Source organism: Argiope bruennichi, chromosome X2 (assembly GCF_947563725.1).
Source record: "Argiope bruennichi chromosome X2, qqArgBrue1.1, whole genome shotgun sequence".
NCBI lineage: Eukaryota > Metazoa > Arthropoda > Arachnida > Araneae > Araneidae > Argiope > Argiope bruennichi.
Genome location: NC_079163.1, coordinates 19,791,007 through 19,806,791, shown reverse-complemented (window position 1 = coordinate 19,806,791; position 15,785 = coordinate 19,791,007). Strand labels below are relative to the sequence as shown.

At 32.4% G+C, this 15,785-nt stretch overlaps 1 protein-coding gene across 2 annotated transcripts in view; it reads right to left on the bottom strand.

Moving 5' to 3' along the window:
• The window catches only part of LOC129960070 (uncharacterized), a 62,171-nt gene extending 46,563 nt beyond the window's left edge, over positions 1–15,608 (bottom strand). Inside the window, exon 1 of one of the 2 annotated variants that reach the window (XM_056073151.1) lies at positions 8,340–15,608. In XM_056073151.1, coding sequence (XP_055929126.1) covers positions 8,340–15,126 — 6,787 coding nt within the window. In that variant the 5' untranslated portion in view covers positions 15,127–15,608. The remainder of the gene's footprint in view (positions 1–8,339) is intronic. The other variant, XM_056073148.1, reaches the window with a different exon arrangement.
• Positions 15,609–15,785: the final 177 nt, after the last annotated feature.

Below are 15,785 nucleotides of genomic sequence, written 5' to 3'. Positions count from 1 at the left end.
CCAAATAAATATATAAACAGGAAAATGAAATAGGCTAATGAAACACTGGTGAATTATAAACAAAAAGAAAGAAAGAATTTTAAGTAATAATCTTTCAATATCTAGACGAAATAATTTATTTTTATACACTTTTATTTCACTTTACTTCTTCCATATTTATAAAGATGCATCTTGTAGCGGATTTTCACTCTTTTATTGATGTGCTAGAGTTTCAATTTTGTATACATATGTGTTTCCAATGACAAAATAAATTTTTAATACTTTCAGAACCTAATAACCAATCTTAATAATTAATTAGTATCTACATAAGTGGAGCCATCTGGCAGTGAAAAAAAATCAAGATTCCTTAATGATTTAATATTTATAATAATGCATTTTAAAATTAAATGCTGAAAAGTAGAAAATAATTCAAATGAAAAAAAATTCTACTTTTCAGAGCACTTTTAAAATGTATAGTAGAAAATAATTCAAATGAAAACAAATTTACTTTTCAGAGCACTAATAAAATTGTTTTTAGTAACTTTTTATGTACTGAAATCTCAGATTCTAACAGAAGCACGCTGTCAATACAATCGCAACTCCGAGATTTATGGAAACGGGATGTTTAAAATAGCCCTACACAATACATATTTTAAAAGCTTTCTGCCATTTTATAAGCATGCAGTTTAAAATCAGCAGCTGATAGCAAATGCTAAAAGCATAATTAGTGTACTGATTTAATTGATTAACACTTTTCTGTCTTAAAAAGAACAGGGCTGTTTTGACATGGATCAGCTAACTTTTTACCATGAACGGGTGGCGAATACACCTCCTGAGCAGGCATTCCATTTCCAAAATCTCATATCACGCTATCAAAATACTACTGCCTGATATATAATTTCTTAACTTGCATACACGGCGTACTTTTCATTAAATCAATTTTCGAAACCGTGATTTTAAGTCGTGACTAAAGGACTGCACGAAAGTGTGACTTCCTCTCCTATAAGAAGAGACAATGGGAAAGGTATTCATATTTCAATGTTATAAGAACATTTATAAATATTTAATAAGAAATTAAAAATTAATGGATGATTTGGAAATTATCTAAAATAATGATATTAAATAAAATAAATATGAAAACAATGATAATGATATTAATATAAATAATAGTATCATTTTTGAGTTTAGACAACATTCATTCGAATAGAGGAATTAAAAATTTGGATTTAAATTACGATTCAAGGCCATTTCATTGAAATGGCTTTGAAAGAAGTAATGAAAGTAAAAGGCTCATATTTATGCCCCCCCCCCACCCAAATGTCTTATTTCGAGGAAAGAACAATTTTTTTAAAAAACTTTATTGAACATCGTTGTCCTTAAATAGCAAGGTGCCCAAAGATTACATTATTATAATTAAAACTATAAAACTATTTTAATGAAAGTTTCTATAATTTATCTTAAAATCCTCTAAATTTTAAATTTAAACTTAATAAACATTTTTAATTCTTTATAAAATTTACTACATTTAATGCAACTAAATGTAATCTAATAAAACTGAGTAAACTATGCCAAAACCAACGTAATGATCTGGAGTTCAACAACAACCAAAAAATTTAGTTGAATTTTTAAAAGGACTTCACTCTCACAATTTATAATTTTCTTTGCATGCCCTAAAAAAAAAAAAAAATCACTTCAAAATTTAAAGGTCAATGTGGAAAATTTTTTTATACATTAAATGCTAGTCGGTTAATATTTGCAACTTCAAACAAAACAAACTCATGAAAAAAGTATGTAATATTGGGAATACAAACGCAGTCTGTAAATCAGGAATGTCTGTGCAAAATCAATTATTACAGACTGATGCCAATTTCTATAAATACGAAACAATAACAACTGGTTTTAGATTAAATACATGGAAGTTAAGAAACAACATATCGCATTTTCCCCATCTATTAAGAGTTGTTTTTTATTTAATTTTTTACAATTAACAATATATCCTATTTTCCCCATCCATTGAGATTAGTTTATTATTTAATGTTTTACAATTAACAACATATTTCCCCAATATTCGGAGTTGTTTTTTATTTAATTTTTTACAATTAACAAATATTTTCCCCATCCATTGAGAATTGTTTTTTTTATTTAATATTTTACAATTAGGTTTTATTCAGAAATAGATTGTATTTAACAGCCCAAACAGTAAAAAAAAAAGCACACATAAACAGAATCAAAGGATTATTTCAAGAACTGATATGGAAAGTTAAATATTTGGCAGTTAAAAGGGAAAAGGGGAAAGAACGGTGCATTTCACACGAAGATTTATAAAAAGATTGACATTAAACTGCCTGGAGGTTTGTTTTGTTAGATTAACGTCCCGTTTTGAAGCTGCACGAAGGCTATTTCAATTACCTGTTTATTTATCTTGCGAGAACATTTATGAAAGGAAACAGATCTATTCCAACAGTGCATTTTCTACCATCTGCTAGTGCATGAATTATTCGAGTCGAGCTAGGGAAACTAGAAGCCATTTAGAGGGGGGGGGGGATGTCTAACTGAGCTCGGTACAAACTGTCACAGTTCTAGGTTCGTAGTAGAGATCGTTTTTTTTAAACCCATTCAAGACGATGCATTTTTTTTAGGAGATAGTGAATTGCAATGCTATTCTTGGTACACACGGCGTAGGATAAATCTTGGGCAGACGGTTAAGTTTCAATATTTATATGAAAATAAACGGGTTTTGTATGACATAATTTTCCCATTCAAATACGACTACAGCAGTTTTTAAATTTGTACATCTAAATGATTGAAATTAAAAACAATTTTCAAAAACATACTTTTATTTGAGTAGAACATTTCTATTATCTATTTCTTAATAATTGTGATATGTATTTTTTTTTTAATCATTAATACAATACCAGGTGGAATCACTGGTCCGAAAGCAAAATTTTATTTATTAATCAATAATCAAACTCTGAAAATATTTAAATAGTGCATTGCCATCGAGAATAAACATATAAGCAACATTTCAAATTTCTAGCACATCGGCAAGTAGGTAAAAAATCGATTACAAAATTTCATACAAAGAAGGAACAAGTTGAATAGAAGTGTTTAAAAAGATCATTTTGTAACTCGTATGTATAGAAGGGGCCATTTGAAACCAGAATTGAGAAAGATTGTTTTTTTAACTCTTAATACATCGAGGGCAACAAATGGTTGTACTTTTGGGATCCTATCATAACTGTTAAATCCTCTTTTCTGCGGCCTGTAGCTTTAAAAGATATTGCTCAAACATTACTAAAATATAATTTCTTTAAATAAAAAATAAATCTATGGATAATAAGTAATTTCTATTATCAACAGGCTTATTCTTTATTTAAAGAAGTATATATACAACGCATAGTACTATTAGGTACACAGTGTTGAAAAGGCGGAACAAAGTTATTCTTGTTCGTTGGAGGTTTTGAATGATGCTTGATGTTCGTTGGAGGTTTTTAAAATATATAAAATTAAAAAGTGCTTTTATCAGCGTATTGAAAAGAAAAATAATTTTATTAAAAATCTGGGAATTAAAGCAAAAATCACAAAAGCGTGAGACAGATTGAAAATTTTTAAGTAAACTGCAATCCTTATCACATTATTATAAGGTATTTTAATTCTTATGAAATGAATATATAGGAGTTTTTGTCTCTTATAATATTTCATTGCGATTTTATAGGTTTTTTTATTGTTTTCTGAGCTTCAAGCTTTTACGACTTTTGTTTTGACTTCAAAATTTTAAATGTAATACACTCATAAAAGCATTTAAAAAATTCTTTGATTTATTATTTTCTAATTTTTAGTTTTCCTTTCTGATGATATTAATTCTGTTTTTAAAAAAAGTAGCTAAGCTTTATCAGGGAATCGAGAGCTGTCACGTTCCGTTGCAACTCAGTATTCAAACCATTACACCAAACAGGGTGGTTTTCTGCGAGCTTCCATATTTTAAATAGTCGGATATTTTTTTTCTTCTTTTTTTGCAAGGTAATGTTTCATGCTTCTATTTATCTTCTAGATTTTTAACAGTAAATATATTTTAATCAAAATGATGTTTGCCAAAATAAATTAGATTCTGGATATGTCAAACGAAAGAGTGAGATTCCAATTAAAATATCCTACTTAAATAGGAATTTTAAATCACATTTATATTTTTAGTGAATATCCGATATCTTTCGTATGATTACATTATGTCTTTATTTCGTTATAAAATTGTTTGATTTTTAATAAACATAGTTTTCCCTACATTTTGTAACACTTGCAAATGGAGTTTAAAATTGTTAAAACCTTTTTATTCGTATTATGTTTTATATTTTAGTCTAATATATTTTACGATTATGAATACTAGAGAATCTAAAAACTTTTACTCAAATTTAATCTGAAATAACACCACTTGTGTGATATTTTTTTTGTTGCTAAATTTATATATTAATTCATAATAAAGAGGTCCAAATTTATCAAAATATTCTATTGCACCGATAACCAATAACTGCAAAAAAATTTCATATCTCGTTTCCACGAGAAAACGAACGTGGAAAATCGATTATCAAGTTTAAATCTTGCAAATGCGAAAGATGTAAAGTTAAGTAAAAGCCTTTAAAAATGACCCGCGAAACAAACATTAAAAGATAATAAAGCAAAGATGTCAGATAAAGGACCCATAAATTTTCTAAAGCAAATTTGATGATGAATTTATTTTAAAGCGAGTGGCTTAGTTATATTAATGTTTCATTTTGAATCTACAGGGACATTATTTAACCTCGTCATTCTGAAACATGGTCAGATGACGAGGTCAATATCCCATACAGCAAAACCTTTTTAGCACCAAAACAATGAGTGAACGTTTGCTTCTTAACCTCAGATTTAATGTACACACCAGGCTCACAAGCAAGTAGGATTTGGTTTGGGATCGGATTTAATCTCCGAACCCTCTGATAGCGAAAGAGAAACTTCAACGTTAAGCATGGCGACTGCTTTTCATTCCACTAGATTTGTCAAAATCAAAAAGCAATCTTACACTGAATTCTAAGTAAAGTTAGAATTACATGATCACTGACAATCCGACTGGATTTCACATTTATTTCCAGTTAAGATAATCAAATATTTATAACAAGCTGAAAACCCGCACAAAAATAAAAAATATTAAATAAAAATGTTAAAAAGAATTCCAGTTCATCCTTTCCGACAACATTATCGATTATTTTGACAGAAACGGAATATATACTTTCATCACAGATGTAAAAAGTGAAAATTTTTAAACAGAGTATTAAAAAAAAAGGGGGGGGGGGTATGGATTTCTGAAAGATCTTAATTTTCTTCAAACATTCAAAGAAATATTTAGTTAGCCACTGGTGAGAGAACACACACACACACACACACACACACACACACACACACACACACACACACACACACACACACACACACACACACACACACACACACACACACACACACACACACACACACACACACACACACACACACACACACACACACACACACACACACACACACACACACACACACACACACACACACACACACACACACACACACACACACACACACACACACACACACACACAAAATGACATTTATTTTCCCTCAAAATATCTTTTAATATATCGAGTAGTGCGTTAATCATATGAATATATCAAATTCAGAATATAAATTATACGAATATATCAAATTCAGAATAAAAATTATATGAATATATCAAATTCAGAATAAAAATTATATGAATATATCAAATTCAGAATAAAAATTATATGAATATATCAGTTAGCACATATCAAATTTAACATTGAAAGATTGCATATTAAAAAAAATTTATAAATTGCTTGAAATTATGTAAAACCTGAAGAAATTTATAGCTACTAATATATCTACGATATATTTATATATCTATGAAATTATCTACAATATTTTCATAGCTGTTGATATAAGTTTTAAAAAATTCTTAAGCTTTCTGCAGAACTTGCTAATTTTAATATTTCTTTAATATTTTAAAATTAAAGCTTTATTGTTTTAAAATTGTTAATGTATCATTATTTTTAGTTTTTATGACTTTTACTCTACGTGTGATGTTTCATTCTGTGTAGTGAGCATTTTCTTTAAATAAATAATTACCTGAGTATACGCATGCCAGGTTGAGAATTGTTAATCTAACAGACACTTTTGTTTCTCTTTTTTTTTTCTTTATATTTAATGATGAAGGTGCCAAGAATCGTAGTTTTATATTTTGTGACTAAATAAATAGTCGTATTTTTCTCGTGCACCGACCTGAGACCAAGCTTCAACTTGTGCCAAGAACTGCCGCTAACAAAAAGAAAAAGATACAACCCTTATCAAAATAGCGAGGTGAAGAGAGGTAACCAAAACACAGAAAGAAGGACTTGACATCAAAAACCTTAATTTATGAAACTCAGAAGTGAAACACAACGTTAAAATTAACAAAAATCTTTAAGTATAGAGATTTAAATTAAGGTAAAACAATTCAAATAAGAATAACTATGGCATCTAAAACCTAGAAAACCTTCAATACCGACAGTTAAGCTTCAAGTTTATTTATTTATATGCAACGTAGTCTCTCCAGAGAGTGCAAAAGATTGGTAGGTAATTTGAGTCCATAAACAAAATTACAAATGAAATAAAAATGAAATTATACAAAGTACGCAAAAGCATCAACAAAAATATAAAAATCCTAAAAATAACCTCAAAAGGAAAAGCAAGAGTCCAAGAACAAGTTACCATTCCTGCAATAATATCAAATTAAAAAAAAAGACATCAAAAGTCAAATAAGAATTAAAAACTTGAAAAATTAAACAAATTACCGCATATAAAACTATTCAAAGTAAACTGTCTAAAATTTTAAAGTCTTGAAATGAAATCAAAATTCTCATAAACGTTGAAAGAACAAAAGTAAAAATTTTTCAACAAGTTTCCTTCACTCAGAAGTAAAAGCACATGCAGCTAGAAATCTCGATTTTTTCTTCAATTTCGGCGGACTAAATTTAATTAACTAAAAGTCTAAACATTGCGGCTTTGTTTAGATGTATTTTAACATTTATTTATTTTAATTTTTTTTTTTATTTTAAATCAGCAACACACCTAATTGTTAAATACTAAATGAAAGACTATGGGATAAATGTGTGTGTGTGTGTGTGTGTGTGTGTGTGTGTGTGTGTGTGTGTGTGTGTGTGTGTGTGTGTGTGTGTGTGTGTGTGTGTGTGTGTGTGTGTGTGTGTGTGTGTTTTAGTAATAATTAAATAATGACCAACAGACCCAAATAAAAAAAAATTTACACAGTTCCCGTCTCAAAATCCATCCAATAATTTTGCCACTACTTGGTATGAATTCCTTAATTTTAAAGTTTAGGAAAGCATAAGGTAGGTGCAAGGACATTAATTTTCTCAAAAAAAAAAAAGTGTAGCGATTATTTCAACGTGAATAGTAAAGTATCTAAAAGAAACAGCTAAATAGGAGAGATCAAACTTCTTATATATTTTCAGATAGTGACATCCTTGGGAATGGCTAGATAGTATTTATACAGTTGGGACATTAGACATACTGGTATTTTTGTTAGTATAAATTTGTTGATATTGATTTAAAATAAATAATTCGTTAAATATTCCATTCTTGGAAGGAAAGTCCAGAAATAATTAAATTGTGCCAGTTTTTCCTGATCGATGCGAAAATTTGAAACTCATCTTTTGATATGTATCTACAGGAAGATATTTTCGCATATCTTCGATTCTGTTTCGTGCTTTCTACCAATGTCAAGAGAAAATTCAATATAATCTTTGCACAGAATGATGTTGTCTTTTACAATATACTTATATATATTTTTTTCCTACGTTCTTTTTCGGTGACAAAGATAGATAATCACATTCAAGTATGAATCTGCCGAAGACCATGGAATCCGATTTGATTGGATTTTTCTGGATCAAGACCTTTGGATGGGATTCGCAGTGTCAAAACTAACAATATGCATTAGAACTAAATACCTTAAAACTTGAAATTTAACTAACAGCAAAAAGAATGAACCAAATGCAATGTTACAGAAACACTAATTTGAAGGCCAGAACAAATAAAAATTAAATATCATGGAAAATGGCCATGCATGAAGACATAAAATCTAGATTTTTCTAGAAATATGATAAATTAAAACTATTTGACCAAATTTACTTCAACAGATGTCAATTGAAAGTCTATCAAAATTAGTTCAGAGTCTATCAAAATATGTACCCATGGAATCTCAATTTTTTAAAAGCTTAACACAAAAGATTCTCATGCAAAAAATGGTTCCTTTAGATAATACTTACCACTTTTAAATTGTTCACTTTTAAGACGTTTCTGAATGGTTTCCGGTTCACTCTCGCTGCTGGACGATGATGTTAGGGAACTTTCTGAATCTGATGAATCCGAATCTGAACTTTCTGGCATTGTACAATGATATGGACCTAAGCGTAGCCCAAAAGGCGTTATTTTAGGTTGCATTCTTTGTTCTCGTCTCCTCACAATATTTTTCACTTTATTTTTAGTATCCTTAGATTTTTCATTGGTCTTCTTTGCTATCTCAGCTGTTTTCTCGTCCTTAGTGACTAGGGCTGGCGATTTTACTTGCTTATCACTAATAGCCGAAGACTGATCAATGTTTGTAACACGAGACTTTATTTCGTTGTCATTTATTAACAAGGAAGGCTCATCTTGTTTGTCAAGTACTTCTGTGTTTGAAGAATTTCCATTTACGTCTAGTTTCTGTCCTTTGTTAGACAATTTCAAACATTTTTCTTCGGAAATGGTTTTGCAGGATGCTTCTGGCTTTCCAGTTGCTATTTTGGAGCTTTCTATAGCTGTTGTATTTATTGTATCAATGTCTCTTTTTCTTAAGGTGTCACTTGAATTCGTTACCCTTGAATTGAAATTGTCAAGAGTATTTTCGTTTGTATTTGAAGATTCTTTGACTTGTTTACCTGTTACTTCTTTGAGTAGCTGATCTTGGGTTTTACATTCAGGCACAATTGAATCTTTCAAGAGTTCTTTATTGGAATGATTGTCCACTGCATTTTTCAGTGAAATTTCTTTAGTTTCAGCTTTAAAACCATTTTGAGGTAGTTCATGTGAAAAGTGCGTTTGTTCTTTCGTATCATTGACTGTCTTGTTCGATTGATTTAACTGCGTATTTTCCGTAGAACTCTTCGACACCGTAACTGTGGAAGTTTTTTCACCAGAGGAAATTCCAATCTTATTTCTTTCAGTATTGATGCAAATATTAGACGATGGAGGAAGAACCGATTTATTGGGATCGCAATTCTGTTTATCAATTAGTGCGGACTTTTTAATAGTTCCTTTACCGTCCTCTGTTTTATTGATTGTATTGAAATTTAAGTTAGTATTAATGGTACAATCTGATGATATTTTTGAAGCAGTTTCCTTTTTGCTGCCTTTTTCTGCACACAATGATTCAGGGGGAGGAATTGCTGAAGATCGAATGGGAAGAATACCATTTTTATCATCAGAAGGTTTGTTTATCTGTGGTAATATTTTGCCTTTATTTAGATCAATCTCAATATCAATCTTGTTTCTTCCACCTAATTCTTTCTTTAAAAGTCCATTTTCATCCTTATGACTTTTGTTGATTTCTAGAAGTGTGGTAGGAACGCAGCCAGAAGATAAAGATGCAGTGTTCTTTTCTTTAAAATTGGTTCCTGTACTTGTAGTATAATCTTTAGCGGCAAGATTTTTATCATGATTTTGTAGGGCAGTATGGATATCAGGGCTGGTAAAGGATTTCTTATAAGGCTTCGAGTCAGTATTAGCCTTTTTAGAGTCTACAATTTCTGTTGATTTTTTAACATCCTTGGCTTTGGAAGTACCGATTTTCACGTTTTTATTAACATCGGACGATGAGGCGGGAATTAAATCTAAAGCTACCTTTTCCTCAGTCTGGGGTTTTGTTAAACCAGGTAGAACTTTGTCTTTGTCTGCTGTTATTTTGTTTCCTAGATTTTGTTTAGATAAAGAGCATGGAACCTTTTCTTTCTTATCAGCAATTCTTTTGCTCTCTAGATCAGGTTTAGATACAGTGCATGGAGCTGTCTTCTCTGCAGCTGCATTATTTTCTTGATCAGGTTTAGATACAATGCGTGGGATACTTTCTTTTTGCTCTTCAGTTATTTTGTTTTCTAGATTAGGCTTAGAAACAATGTTTGGAGCTTTTTTATCTATAGTTGTTTTATTTCCTAAATCTGGTTTAGACTGAATGTATGGAGCCTTTTCTTTCTTTTCTTCGGTTATTTTGCTTTCTAGACTAGGTTTAGACACAGCGAATGAGGTTTTCTTTTCTGCAGCTACTTTATTTTCTAGATCAGATTTAGACAAAATGCATTGGGCTTTTTCTTTCTTCTCTGCAGTAATTTTGCTTTCTGGCTCAGGTTTAGATATATCGTAAGGGGCTTTCTTATCGGCACCTACTTTATTCTCTAGTTCAGGCTTAGATACACTACATGGGATCTTTTCTTTCTTATCTGCACCTATTTTATTTTCTAATTCGGGTTTAGATACACCACATGGAGCCTTTTCTTTCTTATCCGCATCTACTTTATTCTCTAGTTGAGGTTTAGATACACCACATGGAGCCTTTTCTTTCTTATCCGCATCTACTTTATTTTCTAGTTGAGGTTTAGATACACCACACGGAGCCTTTTCTTTCTTATCCGCATCTACTTTATTTTCTAGTTGAGGTTTAGATACACCACACGGAGCCTTTTCTTTCTTATCCGCATCTACTTTATTTTCTAGTTGAGGTTTAGATACACCACACGGAGCCTTTTCTTTCTTATCCGCATCTACTTTATTTTCTAGTTGAGGTTTAGATACGCCACATGAAGCCTTTTCTTTCTTATCCGCATCTACTTTATTTTCTAGTTGAGGTTTAGATACACCATATGGAGCTTTTTCTTTCTTATCTGCAGTTACTTTATTACCAGGATCTTTAACAGCACTTTTCACTTCTATCAAATCAGGTTTTTTAGACACTTCAACATGTGTCTTTTTCAGAACAGAAATATCATTCACTTTGTCTGGTAAGGATTCCTGAACAACTGGAAGATCCTTTTTAGTTAAGTCCATCGATATCTGGTTACGTGGACAGGGCTTTTCAGTATTTTTCATCAAATCAGGTACATCAACAGGTAATTTGCTACTTATGGAAGGAAGAACAGGTGGTTTATCAATGAAGGATTTTTCAGAAGAATCAGCATTACTTCTGATATTAAAGTCATTTTGTTGTGGTGTAGCTTTTGAAGCTGTGCTAACAGCAGTTTGAATAACATCAGGAATGGATTTCAGACGAACAGCAGATATTGCTGTGTTGGAATCATTTTTCATTTGTTGCGATGAAGAGTTCATATTCGATGACTTCGGTTTTAAAACAACAGTATGGGCAACACTAACCGAGCCTCGCACCCTACCGACTTGATTCTTTTTCAAACCTATCGAATCAGACGTCAATTCTGTAGTCGCTGATTTAATTTTTGAGAAGGGTAACACTCTTTTAGTTGGAATGATGGATTCAGTATCACGCGAGACCTTAGTTTCATAATCAAGTCCCTTTTCAGCAACGACAACAGTTTTAGCATTTACAATAGAAACAATTACGTTTTGATCAACTGGAATGTTTTTATGCACATCGGATTCAACACTAGACTTCGCAGTTGGTAATGGTTTTTTAGGGGGTAATTTACAAACCACTACAATTTCCTCATCTTTTGTCACTGCTTTCCCAGTCTTGGCACTTAGTGAAGATGCAAGGCCAATCGTTTGGTCTTTCGAAGACTTGGTTTTCCCTACATCATTGTTTAAAACAGTTTTGCTCGAGTTATTGGTGCCTGCTTCCGATAAATTACCAGAAGGCAATGATGCAGGAGTAGTGTTCATTTGCTTTTCAGAATAAGTATCATTAGTACCAAATGATTTAGTTGAAAGTGCAGTGGAGTTATCGGATACCATTTGATTTTCACGTGAGACATATTCATGACTTAATTTCGAAGATATAGTTTGCTTAGATGAATCAATGGGGATATTTTTGTTTTTTGTATCACTTTTCGATAACACTTTATTTGCTTCAACTTTGGTCATTGATGCATCGTTGTTAGCATTCTGAGAAGACAATTCTTTAGAAGTTGAAATAACAGGGCAAGTGAGATTATTTCGCTTATTAGTTTCTAATATAGATAATTCTTTACATGCATCATTTGATGACAGTTTTTTGATTACTGGAATTTTATCAGAAGGAATATTAATTTCTTTAGATTTTAGATTTGATATTTCTTCAGTAACTTTAGTTTCGTTTACTAATTTCGCAGAGGTAAAACTTGGCTTATCTTGCACCGTATTTCCAGAATGACTAATGCTTATTTTATTGTCAGATGTACTAAGTTTAACATTATCTTTTGATGAAAATTTAGTTTTATCTGCAATATGGCTGTCTGATACAACGGTTTTGAGATTGTCAGTTTTGGCAGTTTTTGATTTTAATGTATCAACGCTTTCATTTATAGCTTTGTTATTTTTTGTTTTATCTATTAACTCATTAGATCTGATAGCAACCGGGGCAGATTCTAATGTTTTTTGCTTTTCAATGGTGCAACTTACTGTACCTTCATTTATCGCTTTATCGTTTATTGATATTTTGTCTACCGATTTAGTTTTTACGCCACCAGAAGTTGAATTAATTTGCTTGGTAGCATCAGCATTTAAATTAGATAAGGCAGGAGGCATTTTTACAGTTTCAATGGTTTTATTATTGGCTTTAGATTCTACGGCCACACTAACACTTTTAGAAATTTCATTAGTTTTTGATGGTTTTATTTTTTCAGTGTCGGAACTAGACGCAGTTTTGTTTAAAAGTTTTTCGGTTGAAGTCCTAGAACTGAGCTTGCTAGACACCGCATCGGCAATGGGAGTAGAATTTCGTTCATTAAAATCGGATGTAGAAGCGGAGGATTCTATTGCTTTGGAGTTTTTTGATTTAATTTTTGCATCTGATCCTACAGTGGGTTTAGTTTTATTGCACATTATTTCTAACTTTTTTTCCACTGATGTGTCAACTAACTTTTCAGGACCTAAATGTTTAGAATTTAAATTTGTGCTACACATTTTATTCGTCACGAGAGTTTTTGCATTTTCTTTCTCTTTATTTATTTGCTCATTTTCCGAGCGTAAAATTTCTACATTCTTATGAACACCTCCAGCATCATTTCCTTTAATTTTAAGCAGATTTTTTTCGGATAATTGACAATTTTCCTTTTTACTACTAGAATCTACTTTTTTTCTCTCGTCATCAGGTTTCAAATCAGGTAGAAGTTTCGGAAACGAGTTTTTCCGACTTGTATTCGGTAAAGAGTCTTTGCTAATATCAGGGGGCAATGCAGACATCTGATCCAAGTCATCATCAGGTTCTTTAGACAAGCGACGACGTATTGGTCTCTCTGGTTTATATTTGACAGACTTCCTGTGCATTCTGTTTGTAGGGCGAGGGGGCTCATTCAAAGGAGAACTAGACATAGGGTCCCGCGCAAGGGAAGGATCTGCTGATTCAGATCGATTACGTTGTCTTCGACGAGTCTTTACACTTTCAGGAGTTTCCGGCTCTGTGGTATCATTTTCAAGTTGAATGCGTCGTCTTCGACGTGGAAGTCGATCAGGTTTCATATCGGCATTGGAAATATCCGAAATAAGATCGATAGGTTTTTCATTAACACAAGAAATATCAGTTAGTGTGTCAGGTGTAACTGATACACTAGAAGTCAAACAACTACTTGGTTTTGGAGTACCATCAGACGATTCACGACTTCTCCGGATTTGGTCTGCAATTATACTGTAATTTAAACTCCTTTCTTCTGCTGCTGTGTTTTCTATTGAAGATTTCCTATGTTTCTTTATATGAGGTAGTGATCCTAACGATTTTTTACGAGGTGGTGGAACTATTTTTGGGTGGCTTGTCAATTCCATATCCGACTGCAAATTAGTCAAATCGACAGTATCTACGGAATTTTCTTTTAATCTAGACGATTGCAAGCGCATTAGATTTCTTGGAGACAGTGGATCTATATTATGATCAGAAACACGACGTGAAACATCTATATTATGATCAGAAACACGACGTGAAACATCTATATTATGATCAGAAACACGACGTGAAACATCTATATTATGATCAGAAACACGACGTGAAACATCTATATTATGATCAGAAACACGACGTGAAACTGAAGGAGAACCAGAATCAGGTTTTGGAGAACCATATCTCGTTAAACTACAATCTCGAGAACGTGGTTCTTTAGGACTGTAACTCGATAAATTACTTTCAAGAGTCAACACATCTTTAGAATTACGTCTCGATACACTGCTATCTCTACTCCTCACGGGGTCAATAATTTCGTCATTGACTTGATTTTCTTTGTTTCTCATTTCATTTATTAAAGGTGAACTAATATCTTCTGGTAAATCCCAGGATACTTTTCTCTTAACCTTGCTCAATATATCATTTGTTATTTCGCGGAATTTTATGAGTTTTCGCTCCCGAACTAGTGGCATCGCTCCCTTTTCCCGTTCGGCTCGAGGTTTGGGTATAAAATCGGATCTCAACATCGGCCTGCTTTGCATTGCTGGTCGGAAATAATCCGAATAATCTGTTCTTCTGGGTCTCTTAATGACAGAATTTGAGTACGAGCTGTATTGTGTTGGAATTGTTGGAAAATCATAATAACTTCTTGGTTTCGTTGAAAAATCATCTCCCAACCAATTAACAGGGGACATACGAGAATCACTCGTCAAGCTTATCTCTTTCCGGCGCAATCCGGGAGATGTATCACCAGATAGCGATGATGGCAAAGGCCTATAGTTTGTAGCACGGGTAACAGGGGCCGTATAATCTCGAACTGGACTTCTGGAACGTTCAGGTATTGCAAAGTCCGTGTCCAGAACTCGTTGAATGGATCGATTACGTGGGGAAAAAGTTCTGGTAGTCAAATCACTGCTAAAATTGCTGTACGATGAAAGACCCGAATTATAAGGAGCAGGAGATCGACTTCTATTATAATACATTTTGAATTTTCTTTATCGTTAATTAGTAAAGCTTAATGTTTCTTTCAAAAAATATCTTGAAATATCTGAAATCAGCTCACATGCAAAGAAGAAAAGTCAAATACCTTTAACAGCAGAGTCATCGAAGCTGCACGGAAATAATCCAAATGCAAAAGTGTGGTACCTGCACGAAGTAGAATAATCTAAAAGAGCAAACGTGGGCAGTCCATTACACGATCCAGCTTGAGATGTCACAGGCACAGTCCATTAGAGCGATGACAATTCATATTGCATGCGATTATTTCTCCCCTTCGCTTCTCAAATTTAGGCAGCGAGCGTGAAAAACAAATAACCACGTTGAAACGAGTGGCACAGCAGAGCAGGACAATATGCCAAAAACTCGTAAGTGACAACAGAGAGAGCGAGGATATTCTTCACCCGCACCAAAAGGATCCAGAGCTTAAATGAGGGAGACTTCTTTTAAAAGCGAAACGTCAGGGAGGGAATTGTTGCCAGGAATAAAGCGGGAAAGAATCGCTTTATTTATTCTGTTCCCCTCTCCTCCAGCCAGTGGAGTTTTCAGACACTAGAAACATCCAGGAAGAAAAACACTTCCGCGACGGTGAACAGAGCTTTCACCTTTGAACTGATATAATGTAAAAAATTGACATAATGATATT